This window comes from Strix uralensis, chromosome 1 (genome assembly GCF_047716275.1).
Source record: "Strix uralensis isolate ZFMK-TIS-50842 chromosome 1, bStrUra1, whole genome shotgun sequence".
In the NCBI taxonomy this organism is placed as follows: Eukaryota; Metazoa; Chordata; class Aves; order Strigiformes; family Strigidae; genus Strix; species Strix uralensis.
The window spans coordinates 50,812,568-50,832,877 of NC_133972.1; the positions used below are offsets into that span (position 1 = coordinate 50,812,568).

General features: G+C 38.6%; 1 protein-coding gene across 5 annotated transcripts in view; it reads right to left on the minus strand.

Annotated features, from left to right (window-relative positions):
• Positions 1 to 20,310, minus strand: part of NEBL (nebulette) — a 270,414-nt gene that overhangs the window by 131,843 nt on the left and 118,261 nt on the right. For 2 of the 5 annotated variants that reach the window (XM_074865827.1, XM_074865817.1), the window contains exon 4: positions 14,864 to 14,971. In XM_074865827.1, the coding sequence (XP_074721928.1) occupies positions 14,864 to 14,971 (108 nt within the window). Of the gene's footprint in view, positions 1 to 9,893; positions 10,046 to 14,863; positions 14,972 to 20,310 lie in introns of those variants that run through there. The other 3 variants (XM_074865774.1, XM_074865765.1, XM_074865755.1) reach the window with 2 other exon arrangements.

Sequence of the window (20,310 nt, forward strand, 5' to 3'; positions counted from 1 at the left end):
AAATAATAAGGTTTATGTATTAAGTTAGAAAATACGGACATTGATCTAAGAATTGCAAATTCAGAGACAGGTAGGAGATCAGCTGCTTGCACAAATAATTCAGTGAGCTGTGCTGATAGCAGAATGATGCTGAAAAACTGAAAGACTCCCAAGAGGAACTACATTAACGGCCTTATTGGGATTAATTTTATTAAATAATTTTATTAACGAGGTATGCCTGTAAAGAAGATTCTCTATGAAAAAACTGACTGGGTTTGAGGTCTGGAGTAACAGGATGGAATTTAATATTACTTAATGCAAAAATATGCTTTTCAGATTTCTGCTGCAAGTTAGAAGTCTGATAGTTGGAAAGAGGTGTACTTGCACATCTGAATCAATTACACAGTGACTGCAGGCCACCAAAATGGCCCTGAAGCAAAGCTAATATAAACCTGAAATTAATCAGGCAAGGAATTTTTAAAACCTCCCTTACAATAGCATGAAAAACACTCTCGTCCTTTGTACTCAAAAGTGAGTTACCATCAGAACAGGTAGAGGCAGGACTTTGTGGAATAGTATTGAGACTTTTGCACAGGCTCATGAAACTACTTGTTCAGCATCAGATAACAAAAGTCTGAGAATATCTCTCTCTAAACATGTAACAGAGGTAGAAGTGCCATGCAAATTAAAAGACAATGCTCGCACACAGACATAGCTCTGCCATGAAGAAATTTATTGTGGAAATTGGATGAGGCTTTTAACCTCCAGCAGGTGAAATTATGAGGCAAACTTCAAAAACAATGGGTTAAAGCCCTGATTAGATTTATATGGAGCTTGACATGTCTTTGAAGAAGTTTTTATGATATGCTTGTGCAGAAGAGAGAGGACTAGAGCTCCTAACTTAAGACACCCCCTCTTGTACTGCTTTCTATGTTCCCAAGTTACAACTTACAAAATTTGCACACATATGTAACAACAAGCAGCCATAGCATTCAGCTGTTCTATAATTTTCATTGTAACTTTAAAGGTCAAAGGCCTTCAGAACCATTACCCCCATTTTGTAGAAAGGAAAACAGAGGTGATGTAGCTTGCCAGAGTCAACGAAGAATGCCATCAGCAAGGTTAGGAACGAAAAGCAGACCTCCCAAATCCAGGTGTAATGAGCTGTACTGTCTCAGTACAAACCAGCGACAATCCATGCATTCAATTGTATCTAAGAGAAATTGTCTGACAAACAAGAAACACCTAAGGTAACACCTGGTTAGGCACTGAAGGCCAAAAATTGCAAGGCTGTCAAGATCAAGCTCAAAACATGCATGACAAGATTTCTGTGAGGAAGTGCTGATGACAGCTGAGGACCTCACTCAGTGGCCCTTACAACGCAATGTTCCTAACTCGAGTGAGTCAAAGTGCTCATTCAACAGGAAATACTTCCTGAAACCCCTCTCTTCTGTCCAGCCAGTCCTTGAAAACCAGTAAGAAATAGGACTGAACAAATGGCCCCGTCTCTGTGCAGTACACATCTCAGAAACCAAACATGGAGCGGGATATGCAGGTGAATGAATGCCAGATCCACAGGACACAATTTAACAGCCAGCTTTATTAGTTTAACAAAGAAGGACTGTGTGCCTCAGCTCTCAAGCCTCTCATTTTATTTGGAGTTGGTGTCAGAAAAGGTCGTGTTGCAAAATATAAACAAATTGCTAACATGAGCAGATTTCCTTGGATTGCTCAAGTTCCTCAAGCTGTTCTGGACCATAGGAATATCTTTTCTTACAGACACAAGCCTACCAGCTAACTCCTAAGTCTCATTTATACCTGTGGGATATACTCAATTCCCAAGTCTCATTTATACATCTGGCATATATTTATATAAAGCTCCCAAAGCAACAGCAACCAGCACAGCTACATTTCTGACTACCTGCCTTCCCTCCTATATCGCACATACATATACACACACACACACGCACAGAGGGACTGCGTGCCCATCTTCTACTGATCCAGACTTAGAAATCAGAAAAAAAGTCAGTTCCCACATCTGATAGATGCAGTATGTCATTCCCAAAAGTTCATACCCAGCATACCAGATGCGATAGCTCGCAAAGTTATCTTAGTTATCTACCGTTAACATTTTGAGGCTCTATCAGTTGCAGCCTGGCTCAATGGCCATGCACCAAGCTTCCCTGTCAGGGGTCTCTGACCAGGCTTATTTTGCATGTGGCAATAACCACCTAATCAATCCCTGTCTTTGTAAGTCCTAATGCAGCACCTGCACATCCAGACATGAATCTTCCTCCTGACATCCTCCGCAAACATAAATTACAAGTTTAGTGCACACACCAGACAAGTCTCAGTGACCTCCTGACAGGGCAAACAGAGGTCATGCAACAACCTGATTTTCAGCACCCACTATTTCCACCCTTCCACTTTCTGAATTTTAAAGCCTGTAGTTGCAGTTAGTATCACTCTCCAGACACACGGGAATCCAACTTCGAAGCGACAACTGGTTCCTAAGCAGGATAACATAAGCAACATTTCCATTAGCAAGTACTGCAGCAAAATAGGAGCAGATGTCTAGAATGAAACGGTTCTGAGGACACAAAGTCCATATTCTACAGCAGGGGGGACTAGCTGGATACATTGGATACACTTTGGTGGTTGGAGTGCATCATTCAGGTTAGTTTCATCTGGAATTAATCCACTTTGTATGCACCAAGACAGTCCTTGAATGCCAAGGAAAGTGTGGTAGGATGATCAGGAGATTCACTTGAAAACCACTAAAATGTTAGCGGGTCCAAAACCATCTCACTCTTGACTAATACCTGTCAATTGCCATGGCCATGCAAGAACATTTGCATATATGTAAGGAGTATCTGTCATATCCCAGTTACCTCTGTAACTCAGTCACCTCTTCAAAAATCTGCCATTCAAGGCTCAGAAAGGCTGGGAAGACAATCAGATGTCATGAATGAAGCCTGTTGATATCAGAGAGGGTCCATGGTCAGGTGCATAATTAATAATCCTTTTTAACTCTAATTCTGTAAATTCAACCTAGCTATGTATAACCAAGGAAGCAATGGGTTGGTCACTGCTTGGTCGGGTTAAGCCACAGCTGTGGCTAGAAATGGCACAAGGTACTAAACTCACTGACGGACACATTGGTCTCGCTGATGACACCATCATGGCTCTGTCACTGCTCAATAATGCATGCTTAGGGAGGGTGGGTACCTATGAAACACAGCCTTCCCTTTGATAAGATCCTTCCAGTTTCCTGCTATCAACATACCAGAGCCGTCCTGACCCTGTCACTGGATTTGGGTCACAACAGTTAATATTTCCTGATGGATTTAACTTGCACAAGCTTATCTAATCCTTCTTTCAATATATTTTATACTTCTAGACTTCACTGTCTCCTGTATTAATGAGTTTTACAGTTTGATTATATTCCACATATTGTTTTTCTTTTAAGTATGATGACTGACAGCTACATTTCCTGGTTCTAGTTCCTGCCTTATAAGAAACAGCACATAATCACATTCACTTTTCCAGCTCTGTGCTACCTGTGACTTTATAGACTTATTCCACTTGAATCTTTTTTTCCATACGGAAAGCTCAATCCTCATTTCTATCTTCTCAGTATCTTTTCTACCCATTTCCAATATAGGCTGATCATTTAATCTCCAGTCCCTCAATACTGTCAGAGCCTTCTATAACTTTTTGCCATCACCTTCATTGATAATGCTATTTAATTTTCTATCACCACTAAGCTTTTTTGAGCTTTTCATTCAGTTCATTTCTGTTGAAAAGGAACCTGACTGCTAACTGAACTTCTCAATTCAAGACAGCATGCCAGCTATTATCTGAGACAGAAACATGCACTGCACAGAAAGGAATGCCAAACAAAAGGCAATGCCAAACAAGTGACCTCATTCCATGCCTGCTGCCCTTGCCCTGGTCATATCTACAGCTCTCCTGGCACAGGCAAATAAAACCTTTGGCCACTTCCTTTGTGCTCACAACACTGCAGCCAAGGGCAGCCCAGCCCACACCAGAGCAGGTCTCCTTGCTGAGGATGCAAGAAAACGTGAGAGATGAGATGGAGGCACCTTCCCAGATCCTCTGAATCCTTCATTTCCCATCAGTGGTGCCTGAAGGAGCAGCACTACTGAGTGGCTCCAGCTCTGCAACAAAATGGTAACCAATATCATTCAAGATGAAAGGTGACAAAGTCACTTTGTCCCACTAGCTGAGAAGAGGAGGGAGCAGGATTCCTGTTCAGCATTAGTACACTGAGGCACAGTCTGAATACACCCAGACCTTGCCCTGATGCAGACTCTGGGTCTTGCCACAGCTTTCCCGTAAGCCAATCCTCCCCTTTTCCCCCAAAGACCACCTCTGCTGTGCCAAAAGCCACACCAGCCACACTATCCTCCTCAGCTGCTTACACACTCACTATTCTGGAAACTGGGAACAGCTATCCTGTCATGCCAAACCCTATAAAAATCATTTAACCTCAGCAACATATGTCACACACTCTGGAGTGTATTTCTCCTCTTAAGGCTGGAAAAGGGCTGGACTAGCCAAATTGGGTAGGGGTTCACTTTACACCATCATTCCCTAGTGTAGAAAGGGGGAAGCCAATATAAAGCAGGGGCGCAGCAGGAGTGAAGCTCAGAAAAGCTGAAAACAACCAGCCTTGAAGTTCAAAACCACCACCTCTCAAATCACATTTTCCTCAGACTAGACTTTCCCCAAGTCCAGTATTAAGTCACTACAAGGACTGAGGTTCAGATTCCCTCTATTTGCTGTCTCTGGCTTGCTTAGTGAAATATTCAATATCTGCCCCTTTATACCTCGTCTTTATGGGGGGCTGAACAGAATCACTAATTACCAACTAAGAAAAGACAGAAAAGAAATTAATGCAAGGCACATCTGAATAAAAATACTTCCGTCTTCCATTAAAATATTGTGGTTGCTAACAGTGGGACTATGTTGGTGTGAGCCAGAGGAAGAACCTTTCAAAAAGTATACACACATTTCTGTAATTAAATAATTATTTGAATAATACCAAGAGCAGGAAGGGTTAGAAAGCAATACTTGCGTCACTCTAATCTGCTTTTTGGAAAAGTAAACTCTTATCCTCCAAGATCATTGTAGACACAAGCAGAAACACCACATGCAAACTTTTGCTACTTCCCCTCTTGTGTTAGGATGGTTAAAAAGTTTAATCATTACACTTACTACAGTGCTGGCTTTGTCACAACTAATGTATCTACTGACAGGCTAAGGAAATCACAGGCATATGTGTTAACATGCAAAAAAAATAACTGAGTGTCACAGAGGACCAGATACCCCTGCTGTCAAGGTCAGTGAAGTCTGTGAGCGTCATAGGGGTGAAGCATTTAAATCTCCAGGGATCAAGATTAAAGATGGTACTAGCTTTAGAAGAAGCAGAGCATCTTGTTCTTCAGCAGGAGGTTTACTGCCTAAGATGCTGTCCTAGCAACTGATGCATAGTACAAAAGCATCAGATAAGACAGAATTAAAACCTGAAATGATAAGCAGGTAATGGACAATATAGGAAAACAAGGAAATTAGAAATCACCTTTTCCTTGCAAGCATTTAACTACTCAAAGATCTCTGGAGGTGCTAACGCATGGTTCTCAACTTTTTTGGCTAATTAATTTTTTTCTCCTTCTAAAAGCTTAATTTTAATTAGTTCCCAAGTTGAGCTACTATGAAGAGCTTTTAGTTTCATTCTCTTTTTACTATATGTAAAAAACACTAGCTTCAAATATACGTACTCATTAAAAATAATGAGTGATTTTGATATTGCTTAAATACATTCAACTGACACAGGAAAAAGAAGTTGTTGAGTTTTTTGTCTTGATTTAATTGTTCAGTACCACAACAGAAAAAGCCATATATTTAAATATCAGAAACCTTTCAAGCTGATTAAGTCTTGAAGTCACTAGTGTTTAAAGAGAGACTCAGGTCCTTTAGTCAGATGACAGGTGCTTACACCAATTTCCACAAAACACTTTATAGTTGTCTTCTCTACAGCTTGGAATTTTTCATTCCATAAACTACAGTACAAAGAGGCATGTGCAATACAGTCAATACTGCAGCAAACTGTGAAAATAGCATAACTGTGAATTTATTGCTCACATACATACATACATAGCTGTTTCAGCCTCCAATTAGGATGTTCAGAGTTTTAAATAAGTACATATTGACCCAGGAGTTTACTCCTGTAACACATGCATCTGTTGACAAGACATGGTAATTACCAGGGATTAAAAATTAAGTCCATGAAATGTTATGTTATATATTTGAAGATTATGTAGTAGCTTCTTAAATTACTGATGCCTTTCACATATGCCTTGCCTTGCAATATGAACGTTATATCACAAATAGAAGCTGAAACAAGACAGAAATTTCTATCTTTTTCTTTCATACCTCCTAACTAGATTTTTTTTTTTTTTTTTTTAAGCATAAAAAGCCCATGAGGAATTTTTGTAGACTGGATTGAATGTTTTGATCATTGAGAAATAGAGCATTCTTTACTGAATTAAAGTGTATCTCATGTAAAGCAGCCCATCAGCCCAAACACAGGTTTAACCAAATACAGGTTCAACTTAAAATTTACCAGTGCCAGTGACATAAATGAATACAATGCCTTTCAGTTTGGAGTTCAATGACACTGTTCTAATGTATCACATATACATGATTTAATTACCTCTCTGTAATGCTCAGCTTTGTTGCTGTTTTCTAAAGAGAAGCATGATAGGACATCTCTATCGAAATATTTAGGTTATCACTTAATTTGATTCTACTTAAAGTCTACAGTTTTGCAACCAGTTTACAATTAGCATTCATTTCTCATGCATGAGTTGACCCACTTACACAATGCAGTAAATCCATGCCTTCGGGGATTTTTCTGGATGGCTTGTTTTACTTCCACCACACAACTCATTTTATTTTGTCAATATAGTGAGCAAGGTTACAGTCATCCTGTCAAATTTATTTATTTAAATTAGAATCAGAAAGACTATACTATTCCCTGTGGAACTTCACTGAAAACTTTTTGAAACTTTGACATGTATTTTAACATCATAAAGGCTCTATAACTTTTGTAATCAACTAATTTCATATGAAAGCAGTGATACAGAAGAAAATAAATAGTTACAGCAATTTCTTCTATAAACTTACAAAAAAGACTGCTGAAATCCCAGAAAAAACATGATAAACCACAATAATATATCATTATATTTGCTAAAAAAAGAGAGAAAAGAGTTTTTTCTAACCAAACCTACAGAATAAAGGCAGCTGGAATAAGATCATTTAAGAGGCAGCTATGTAGGCATCATATCTGCTTGCTTTGACTACCAGAGATTCACTTAACCTAAAATATTTCCCCCTACATCTCCGAGGACAGTTTCAGCTTCACATTTGTGAGGGTTCTTTTGAGGCCACCTATCCATCCTCACTGTGGGGTTGTTAAAAGGCAGCCTTCCCCAAGCAGAAACTGTCCTAAGGTCATATGCTATTCAAGTCCAAATAGATTTGTGTCTGACAGACAAGCCCATCCATTTTAGACCATTTGCTGATGTAGTTTTTCTCTCATGCATTAGTAGCTTACCAGAACTTCAGTATAGATTTGGGGTTAGTGTTTCACTGGACTTATCAAATGCCTATCTGAATTTACACATCTAATGCTATTATGGGCAGCATGGGATATAATAGCTCAAACAACTCACTAACACTCATTATAAATCTCTACTTTTAATGCTAACAGTTTTTCCAAATGCAGTTGCCTCTCTTGGGCAGGGGTTTGTTTTCCAGCTTCTCAATGGTAAAATGTTTCTGGTCTTTCCAGTGAAGAGTTATGCATCCTTCCACCTGTGTTACAAAAGAAGTAGTCTCATAACAATGTCACTGATAGACTCTAATGCTTTTCCCGCTCTGGATGAGGAAGCTGATCTTCATCAGGTGAAGAACATCACCATGTTAGGGATATCTGGTTTACTACCCCCATGAAATATGACTGCAGTACATTGCTGCAAATTGAAAGTCCACCTGCTAAGCAGAAATTTTCCAGTAGTTAAAGTCAACTAAATTATTCAATTCCACCTGTACTGACAGATTCATACATAATAATTGTAATGAGTATCTGACATTCCAAAAGTATCCTCCAACTTGGTATTTTGGGGACTAAAAATACTGATTCTTCCCACATCTTGGGAGCTATTGTCACGTATAGCACAAGGATTAAGAAAGGGAGACCAACAAAGAGAATCCAAAAAAGCTATGGGGACAGAAAAAGAAGTCAGCACCACCCCGATGCATCACAAACACACTGCTCTGGATTCTCAGTGATCTCTTCCTCCCCAACAAACAGCTGCAAAATTCCACAGCAAAGGTTATGCCTCCCTCTACCTCTAATGGAAGGCTGACATAGAAGATAATGGTTTCCTCTAGGTGTCACTTACAGGATTAGCATGAATACTTTAATCTCTGTGCTCAAGTTCTTCATGTAAATAAGGATCACATAAAAGGGGATTCTAATACCTCCCCATTTCTTAGACAACTCTGAAAACAATTTCATTTAATACAGTTAAAGAAGCAAGAAAGAAGCTTTGAGAAAAACTCCACAAAGAAGTTACAGGTTGTTTTTACAACATTATATGGTGTGTGGAATATCATACCATACAGTAAATAAATAGTAAATAAAAGAAAAAATTACAAAGCTGAATGGTTGGTGACCATTGTTCTACACAGAGATCGAAGTAGGAAGAAATGGACAAAGCAGCATGTCTTTAAATAATTTAAGACTTTTTACTGAAAGTGTAGATAAAGAATTCATATACATAGGGGCTAATTTAACACTGTCTTTTTCTAACTTTGCATAATACTTTGACAATGGTCATTAAAGATTCTTCTTTTTTAAGCAGAATACACACCAAGGTTTGAAATGCATTCTCAAAGGTTTCCAGTTGCTCACTTAGCACAAGTTCTAGCTAAAATATTACTTACATTTCCTTAGACTCAGCATTTCTTAAGCATGTGTTCAGTCATTTTACAAATTTCTGAAAGCTGTACAGTATATGAAACTTATATAAAAATCTGCAAAAATACACTGAAAATTAATGTGACTCTTTTTCTAAGTAATTTCTAAAGCACTTATTAGGACTCCACATTTAAAGGCAGAATTATTTCTGCTTACTCAAAATGGTAAGTCAGAAAACTTCAACACAGAATTATCAGAAAGCCAGAGGACCTCGGCCTTCTCAAACTTTCCACTTGTATGTACCTATACAAAGCAATATTAGAAGATAAATCCAGAAAATGGACAAGGTTGGACATGACTCTATGGATGTACATACACTGCACAGGAGCACAATAGGAACTCCACCTTCTTGCACAGATACACTTGTATTAGCAATAGGAATGACATATTCAACCTCCTAGTTCCAGCCAGAAAAAAATGCTGTTGAACACAACTGGCAGATGCTTAATCACATGAGTTACATGCAGCATATTTGAAATGCAATTCTGTTAAATTAAGCCTACAGCATACCAAATAATGAATGTTTTTTTATGTTCGTGTTAGACTGTCAGAGGAACAAACGGAGCAGAGGGGAGTCGGTACTGTGGCGCACCAAGACTTCCATGCCTGCTGTGGGCATGCAGCACTTCATACAATGGTCAGCAAGTGCTACTCTGTGTTAGTAGACACAGTTGTCATATATGATTAAATGCTTATTTTCCAAACGAAACAACAACAACAAAAAAATCATGCTTAGGAATATAAAGACAGCCACATAAAGTGAGAATCACTTCAGAAGCAGTAAAAATCCCAGAGCTGCCTAGAACAATATAAACTCTTTTTGTATGTGATTTAACATGCTTACCTAGTCTCTTCGTTGATGTGCCATGGTTGGTTTTGTGAAATGTAGACACTGATGTTGCTGTCAATTTTTCTTGCTTCCTTTCATGCTACTCTTCTTCACTTGAATTCAATGGAGGGAAAAAAGCCCTTAGAGATGAGTATCTGCAGGCTTTACGCTGTGAATCCTACAAATGGAGCTCCAGGCCTTGTTGTTAACATCTTCTCCTGCCAATTTTCTCTACAATCTGTTTTGGCAATTTAAGAGACCATTTTATGTTTGAGCAAGTAAACAGGTTGGACAACTGTGCCAACAGTTTCCAAATACAGAGCCATGGCTCAATGTCTGTTAGGGACAGTTTCTAATTTCATATGTGCAGATGTGCACAAGTACAGTAGCAATGTCATTTGTTTCCTCCTTTAGTTACTACATGAACACATATTTATATGTCACATCTGAGGTAGTACCCAACTCCTTATCATTAGTGTCTTCCTCCAGAAAACAGGTGTTCAGTTGTTTCAAATTATGGGGGAAATCCTGTCCTCTGCTGCTTCCCCTGAAACTGTATAAATTTAACTGGAGGTAGAATGGGACCCTTGACGCTTAAAAAGAAACGTGCACCATATTCCATGAAAGACAATGAATACATAGCCTTTCTCATTCAAATCCACATATACTGCTTTTGAGAATGTTGCAAGATTGTCATGCTCTTTCTCTGCATCCTATACAGGCTTCACCAACTTCAGTGATGAGTTCAACTCCTGGTATAAGGGGGAGACACCCCCATCCCCCAGGGGTGATCCAGTGACCTTCTGTTTACTAACTCTACTGTCCTTCCTAACTTAAGGTCTTCACCCAAATACAATACCCTGGAAATGTGCTTTGTAAACCAGATTCAATCTGTTTTCTTATTTTCTTTTTTTACCTTGAAGTATAGTTTTCATTTCATACACAATCCAAACCTCCTGGAAAATGACTCACATACATATAAATGAACTGCATGACTCCATTTTGCTAGCTCTCAAGGGGAAGAAGGGCACAGATGTGCACTGCTTCTAGCTCCCACACGACTTAAGTTTGCAACAGCATGAACATGGAAGTGAGAAATGCTTACACAGGCTCTCAGTGTAATGAGGGCAACCACTGTGAAAGCTCCCATGCACCCTCTTCCAGTCATACAACCAGGCCAGCAACCTCCACTATCCAAGCACTGGCATTTATCTTAATGAAAGCTTCTCACTCCATCAATTTGTACGGACACCTGTTTTGCTTTATACTTTGCAGACATTTACCAGGAACAGATTTAAGAAAGAGCAACTTATTGCACATAGGATAAAACATGCTTCAAACCATATATCTAGACATAAAAGTGTAGTGCCAGTAAGTTGCAGCTCATTGCTGCAAACTGCTGAAAGTGTTCCGTTTCCCCAAAGAAAATGTTATTAGATTGTGTTCCCACTTCTTCATTTAGTCGCGTGTCATGATAGATCAATAAACAGACTTTTGCCATCTTCTTTAATTATTCTGTTCCTTTTGCCACCTTAACTTTTTCCTTGTGAAATCAGTTTACAGTTAGCTTATTGGCACAATCATTTATAAAAATACGTGGTATTTTTTTCACTTTGAGAATATTTGCATTCATATTGAAAATCCTGTCAAAGTTCAAGATGGACAAAAAACACTCCAAGGTCTTTTAACAGAGTTAACACATTTGTGTGAACAGTATAAATTTTGTGGGTATTAACTACATATTCAATGTCAAGAAACAGTGACATATGCAGTAGAAGTGATGGAAATTTTATATTTGGAATAATTGAACAAATATTAATAAACTTTTATAATACTTATAATCAGTTTCACACATAATAATTCGTAAATTTTTTTTAAATTTTAAAATGCCTGCTCAGCCATGCAAAGGGTGCTAAAAATCCTGCAAACTAATCAGTAAAAAAAGCTGCTTAGTTTACGCAGCCTTCCCTACATCAATCTAGACTAGCATGCTAGTATGTGTGGTTTACACCTTTCAAGCTAACTCAGTGCTAAGAAGCTATAACAGTCATAGGTTGGGGCAGCTGAACCTAAATGTCCCAGAAAGACTTTGTGATTCTTTCTAACGAGCATGTTGTACATCTGCAGAATTAGGCTTTTAATGCTAACAAACATGAGACACTGGGGTAAATTTCATTCCTTTCTAAGAAACTCCATTCTGGTCCTGATACATCCATTAAGCCACAAAATAAATTCCAGGAGTTTGGTCTAAGTCTTCAGAGGCCGGATTGCTGGTGGCAAAATAGCAACCAAAATCTAAATCCCTCTGTCAACACACCCTCCTCCCACTCCCCCACTATCTTTTTTCCTCACAAGGTTTATATTGATAGCATAGGAGATTCTTTAAAAAGTCAGAGCACTGTGCTAATATTCATGTATGCTGCAAAACTTAATATCAGGACAGAAAGACAATATTTTGCAAATATTTCTGCTAAATAACATCTACTGTCATTAGTTTTGTTTTGTTATTTATCTTCATCACTTAACTGTGCTCACTTACCCCTTCAATGCAGTTGTTACAATTTTGTTTCAAATAGGCTCTTTGAGAAGTTTCTAATACTTCAAGGTGAAATCAAAACAAAACTGAAAATTAAATATATATATTAGTATTCTTCCATTGTGCTATATATGAAAAGTAAAATTATTTTAGAATTATTAAAGTGCTTACCTTTCAGTGTCTTGAAACCTTAATTAGATCCTTAGTCCATGACGTATACTGTTTATCTGATAAATACAGAAACTACCCTATGTGGAATGCATTTCTATAATACAGGTGTTTTCTAATTAGATTCAAGTTGTGGCCTATGCGGAATTATCTTTCTAGAACATAATGTTATAAATCAAATTATTATTTTAGTGTAAGTGGAAATGAGATGCAACTTCTTTTATCGTGCACTTTTTAAAATTCCATTTTACCCTTTAAGATTTATTATTTCTAATAGAGTCCATGACTTGGAATCTCTGTCAGCTACATACATCAAGAAAAGAAAACAACTCTGTATTGTTAAGACTGGATGGAACAAATCTATATTGTTAAGATTGGGTGGTTAGGAATGAAGAGACAGGGACAGTACATCCAACCATCAAGAAAAAAAACTGAAAAAAAACAGAAAAACGTTTTTCACATTTGAAAAGATATTTCTGGGTCTCAAAAGGCAGGTAGATACCTTTGGGTCAGGAGCCAAACAGTATCATAAATTGTGCAACAAGGTATTCTGCTAGAAGAAAAATTTCCTTGTCCCACTCATAAATAGACATGGGAAGAAAACTCTTTCCCATTTCACAAAACTATTTGGTTTTATTTTCCCCCTTTCCCACCACAGTAAATACCATATGCTTTGAACAAGAGAGACAGAAATCGTATGCAAGTGACCTCTGTATTCTGACGCTGAGAGTACTGGGCTTGGGAGATCCAATTAAATTTCTTGGCATGCCAATAGCCAAAACTGAGTACTGTAGCCCTGCTATAGGGTACTCCTCCCAACCTCTCCTACCAGAGCAGACCCATGCAAGGGATTAAGTATTCATCAGAGGATGGCTTGTTTCATCTCCTTGATGCATTCCAGAACTACCACACACAAAAGAATCACTCTTGCTCAAGGAAGCTATGTAGGTCATGAGAGGACCTAATTTAAGTTCCTGGTCTGAATAAAAAATACAGCTGATTAAAACCAGGGAATTGCTGAAGTTTCCCAGATGCCAAATGGAAGTTTTAATGGCCATGCTTTTTGCCACTCTGAAGAATACACCCTTCTCTCTCACAAACCAGAAATTTCAGTTAGCCCCAGCATTAACATAACATATGAGCTTTTGTCCTCATATTATCTATGCATAGGAGCATTTGCATGGCTCAAATTAACTGTCCTCCCCACTGGCCAAGGCTCCAGGAAATGAGCTCAAATTTTACACCTCAAAAACCAGTTCTGAACATCAAAATCTTAACTACTGAATGCTTCAGCAAGAATGGTACATCTCCATTGCTGTGATAAACTAGTATTTTCCAGTGACTTTTTTCTTTCCGATAACATCCCAACGTGAAAAAACGTTTTTCTTTCAAATAAACAAACTCCATTGTTTTCTTCTCATTGTACTTACACTGGGTGCCTCTGATGCCATGCTGTTATTTTACTACTACAAGAAATGATTCAAAAAAATATTTCACAAAATAATCTATGGAGACAAATTCTTGCAGCAGAAGGACAATCAAGAAGGAAGCCAGGAAAAGCTAATGGTATTGATTCTGTATCATTTCTAGCTCCCTCTAGTTCTTACCTATTTCACACATACAATAGCTTGCACTACATACCCCCAAATATTCCACCATGCAGTGAGTTAAACATACTACAAGGGAATACAATATAAATAAATAACTTCCCTAGTGAAAACACGTCAGGAAAGTCCCATTTTTAAAAATCCTACTCCTGAAAACATTCTGCATTCTAAGTTAATGAAACACATGGTTAAGTTTTGCTATTTGCCATTCCTTTCTCATATTGCTGAACATTGTCTTGCATGTATTTTCTTTAAAGTATCAAAATTTTATCTGCATCTAGAAAACTCCATCTCCATGCTAATTTTGACAGCCCCTGCTAAAAAAAACCCAGAACTTTATAGTTTATATATAGTTAACATGTAAGTAAAAAAATTACAGAAGTATTCTTACTTGTTGGAAAATCTATTAAAAAAGCAAAAATGTCAAATCATTTTAGTATAGAAAATACTTTGAGCATACTTGCTGAAAGCTGGAGAGGTGAACACACATTGCCAATGTGCTGTACAAGTCCATGGTATAAAGTTACACACACTTCAAAATCTGACATACACAAATCGGTCAACAAAATCAGATTCTTCACTCTCACAGACTTCATCAGAAACACCAACAAGCACGCCTTTTCTTAGACACACTATTTCTCCATCTACAATCACTTTAGGTGGCAGTCACATACATTACTGATTTGTTCCTGAGTCCTTTTCAGTCTTTGTAACTCGGGCGTATCGGTCACAATACTGAACCCTCTTCCTTTGCTTTCTTCAAAGTCTCTTTTGTATTTTACCTACAGAATAGAAAATACAGAACAGGGTTGTTTTCAGTTTCCACAAGGTGCCCCTAGCAATGTAGCAATTCTTTTTTACTGTAAATAAAGCACTTGTGAAAGGTTTTCAGCCCTGAAAGGAGAAGCCTGCCTTCATCCACGAACAGAGATAGGCAGCAACTGGACAAAATTCCCCAGCGCCCAAGCAACTGCCTCCTCCAACGGTGCCATGGGCTCACCTCCACGAGTACTGCAACTGTGGAAGGATTGCTCTCCGTGGTCACTTCTTTCTCAGAGCACTAACCACAGAACTACAGATGCCAACACAGCATCAAGTAAGCACTTATTTTCACACAAAAAATAGCTATAACTAAATCTGGAGGTCTTCTAAAACACAGCTTCACATTTCAGCCTCTCTTCATGATGACTCTACCAGTCTTTTGCCTAGTTGAAACATAAATTACATGCTAAAAAATGCTGCATGAGAAGAGTATTTAGAAGATTGCAAAGTCAAACATTCATAAATTAGGAAATAGCTGCCTGTACAAGCTTAATTTGTCCCTCTTGCACACACCTATTAGGACATTGTCAGGTACTCAATATTACCCTTTGACAAAGCCCCCTGCTTTATTCTATACACAGCAGAGATGGTTTCATACATGGTTGTATCTGGTTTTGGACCAGACTATTCAAATCCTACCATCAAAGCAGAGATATTGGTTTACTCAGGGCCTTTTTATAGTTCTCATCACAGTCATTAATCTTCATAATGCACCCTGGAAATAGGAATGGCGTTATCCGTGTTTCTAGGGCAACCTGCAAACTGAGGTGAAAAAACCTTAATCTCCAAAAACATACAGGGGTTTCGGGGTGTTCACCCTCATATCCCCAACACTTGAATACGTTCAAATTATGCACTTAAGTTACTTGTACAAATACCCAGTACTTCTGCAAATCAGTCTTGGGGATCTCAGTTTCAACATAAAGAAACAAGATGAAATCTGCAAAATCTTAAGTCACTGTTGAGCAACAGACAAAACTCTGTACCAACAACAGAGTTGGGACCCATGGGACAGATGGATTCAGCTACCTTATCCATAACAACTTCCTTTTACTTCCTATGTCCCCTGCTTTATTCACTACACACATCCAGATTTTGCAACACGTGGGGGAGCAGTAGTACAAAAAGCAGTATTCTCCTTTACACAACTGATAACCAGAAAACATCCAGTTTATGCATCAAACTTTTAGTTTAAGGTTGGCTTAGTCTTATTTCACCAGCAAGCACTTAATGTTTTGATGGTGATACACAGGAAAAAATAGCCCTAGATCACAAAAGTAAAGCTCCACAAGGTTACAGAATACAGTTTGTCCTGCCCGTCCTAATCCTCAATGTGCACATTCATAGATTTGCTTTTTCTTTAAATGCAGTTTTAGCGTATATAGTTATCGCTGTATATAGTTCACACATAGGCCCGTTACACAAATCCTTGAGATGCTGCAGTAAATGACCACTGCGACAAACCACCGTTTTTCCTGTGTTCTACCTTTAGAGCTAGCTGCAATTCATACACAAATGACTGTAGACTTCACACAAGTGTATTATTTTTACTTCACCCCAAGACTAAGGAAACAGCGCTCCCTCTCAGGCTTTTGAAGAAAGCATGAGCTGGTGGCCCATGCCTTTCTGTTCATCTCCCCCACATTCAACCCCTCTGCACCTTTCCTTCCATTTGACCACCATTATCAGGTATCACTTTGTCTCCCTCTGAGCTTCTAAACTAGTCTGGTCCATCTCTCGATGGCTTCTTGCTAAATCCCTTTATTCACGGCACTTCAAATATGCTTTTTCCATTGCCTATTATCTCCCTCTACTTCTACCAAATGGCTCTCCATCTTCCCACTGACTCCCAGAGGCTTCCTTGAACACACTGGGTGGGCATAATATTCCAGGACTGTCTGGAGCGAAGAAGTCTTATATGTGAACTTTCTTTATTTGAAGTTGTACAAAACTTTACCAAATTTGGACAGACTTCCATGGCTAAGGACACGTGCTAACACAAAAGACTTTCTTCCATCTCAGCAAGCTTCAACTCCTCAGCATTGAATGTTAAGAGAGCTGTTCAACAACAAAAAAAAAGCATCAAGAATTTCAAATAAGGGAATAAAAGTTTGTCCTAGTCTCAGCCTTGGAAACAGCTGAGTATTTTGCATAAAGATTCCAAATTTGGCCTGAGGCAGACAGCTGACATGGAAATGTTCAGCCTTACTGCTTAAAGTTTACCAGAATCATGAGCAAGTGAACACATAATAAGAAATGGGCTCAGCCCTGCCTGTAAAAGAGATTACCTATTGTTAGAATGAGCATTTCCTGTTATTAGTTCAAAACGTACCAGCCATTAACTTCAAATGACCTTTATTCATCTTACTAAGGAACAGAAGAAGAAGAGAAGGAGGGAACTACATAGTTTTAACTTTGCATTATTTTAATCTTTCAGTCAGATAAAAAGGGTTCCTACTCTCTATTAATAGATCACTTCACAGGAGTAAGGTTAACTAAATCCTTCAGAACAACTACTCTGAAACCATAAAATAATTATTTCAAATATTAGTTAATATGAGTTAATATATGCATAGTTAGTATGAGTTAATATATGCATTATTGGATTTTGCTAACTTCAAAAAGTAGTTTTCAGTTATAAAAATCACAAAGAAATGTAATGTGTCATGAAGACTACAGCTCAGTGAAATGTGGCCCACTAAAACCACTAGTTACTGTAAGTTCAAAAGAACAAAAGCCCTCAGTTTCCAGAAAATGTCAAGTAATAATGATGCCATCAGTCATTCAGAACTTGGATCCAAAAAAAATCTTATTCAGTATCAAGAATGCATATGAATGAAGATGGGAGAAAACAACGGCTGACAGACCTCCAATTTTAGATAATTTAAAAATTCAAGTTTTTCTTACCCAGAAAAATTTTAGTTACTACAAAATCTGGCATTAAAATTCAATTTAATTGCTTTAAACCAGTTTATAGTAGAAAATAATATTCTGTATAGGAACTGTAAATATCACTATAATGAATGACTTAACTGCATACTGGGTCTGGCTGGGATGGAGTTAACTTTCCTCATAGCAGCCCATATAGTGCTGTGCTTTGTATTTGTAGCTAGAACAGTCTTGATAACTCACCAGTGTTTTGGCTGCTGCTGAACACTGCTTGCACAGCATCAAGGATGTCTCCCCTACCCCACCCAAAGGTCAGTAGGCTGGGCATGGGTGAGAGGTTAGGAGGTCACACAGCCAGGACAGCTGACCCAAACTGACCAAAGGGATATCCTGTATCATAAAACACCCTACTCAGCAACAAAAGCTAACAGGGAGGGGGCCATTCATTATTAACATATTTGTCTTTTGAAGCAACCGCTATGCGTACTGAGGCCCTACTTCCCAGGAAGTGGCTGGACATCTCCTGCTGATGGGAAGCAGAGAATAAATCTTCTTTTTTTCCCTTTGCTTCCATGTGCTGCCTTTGCTTTTTTCCCATTAAACTTGACCCACAAGGGTTTTTTTATCGTATTTTCTCCCTCTGTCCTGCTGAGGAGGGGGAGTGAGAGAGCAGCTTGGTGGGCACCTGGAAACCAGCCAAGGTCAACTCGTGACAAACTGGAACCTTGAAATTTAGTTTTGAAGTGGAAATGTCTATAACCCCTAATGATTGAATCATAAATGCAGTCATTTCCTACAAAGATGCTTTTTAGCAACTCATCACCAAAATCCCAGCCAGTTGTTCATAATGCCTCCCTCTTGGCTCCAAAATTCAGTGCGGTCTCACAAATGCAGAGCACCCTCAGTGGTGACTGCCCTGAAAAATTGATCCGTTGAGAAACAATGTGTGGCATAAACATTAAAAATAAAACAGTAATAAATCACCATAAATGAAAAAGTTTTAAGTGAAAATACTTCATAAGAAGTAATTCTGCACAGACCCACAGTGAAAGGACTAAGTGATCCAGCAGATCTTTAACAAATCAAACTTCTCAGATTCATGACATTAGCAAGATATCTTTGAGAGGCGCAAAGACAGGATTGTGTAAACCCATTCATGAGGTCAGCATGAAGCAGTCAATGACAGAATCCATCTTAGTCTGTACATAAAATCTTATGCTGGAGAAAATGCTGCTCATTTTTTTTGCAGGTATACTTGGTACTTGGCAGCAAAGCCACCTATTAGCAAAACAAGATTAATTTTTCCTGGGAAAAATACACTGAAAATATAAATGAAGCCTAAAAGATTGATTATTCTCTTGGGGTTTTTGGCACCTGCCCTTAGTCCAGACTCATTTGCAATAGCAGAAGCACATATCAGTTGTACAAACAACACAGGAGTCCAAAAACACCAAACAAAATAAAGCAGAGCAAGCATTCAACATGGTGGATCCTCACGCTCTTATGATCACTTGAGAACTGTGAATAATGTCAACCTCAGAAACACTCTTCACTCCACCTCTACCTCAAAAAGCTACTCAGCCACTACAAAGCAAATATTAAATCCCCAAAAGCTAAGGCAATGTCAAAGCTGGTTTCCTGTACAGTCCCTTCTCCACTTCCCTGTACAGACTGGTAGCTACGCCAATAATCTCTTTCCAAAATATCCCCTTTCCTTACTCTGATCCACTGCACAGCCCCACAGACTGTGGCATGATCATGCCTTATGTCCAGCAAGGAAGGAGTAAGCAGGGTAGAATGAGAGGATGGGACCTCTCACATCACATTTGCCCCAAGAGGAATGTTCATAGACCTACAGTCTTTACCACACCCTGAGTATCTATGAATCTGTTTCAGTATGTTGTGTTTGAGGTTTGCCCTGGGCCATCTGTTCCTTCTGTGCCCAGCACACACAACTACTTCCCAAAGGTCACCATCTGCTAAAACACTGGTTTTCACAGACTGGCAATAAACCCTCTTCCACAGCACAGGTCCTAGAGGCACATTTTGGCAAAGATGCTTTTGTTTGGATCTGCTGCTTCCATAGAACACCTACGTCTGTTGATTTTGCCTTGCTTTATCTTGCTTCTCACAAACTTAATGGCAAGACAGAGAAAGAATTTACTCTGTAAATTAGGTTTTTATGAACATGACTAAAAAAAAAAATGTTTAGAGGTAAGCCAAACATAAAGAACAACTCCAGACTAAACTCAGTAAGACTTCCTTTCAGTTGACTAATTCCTCCTATGAGGGATCCCTAACATCATCCTATCTGACCAAGCTAGGTTTCAGTCTTCATGGCATAGTCTAACACTGCCCATAGCTCGAAATCCCATTCATCCCCTGCTCATATTAGAGGTACATTTAAGTC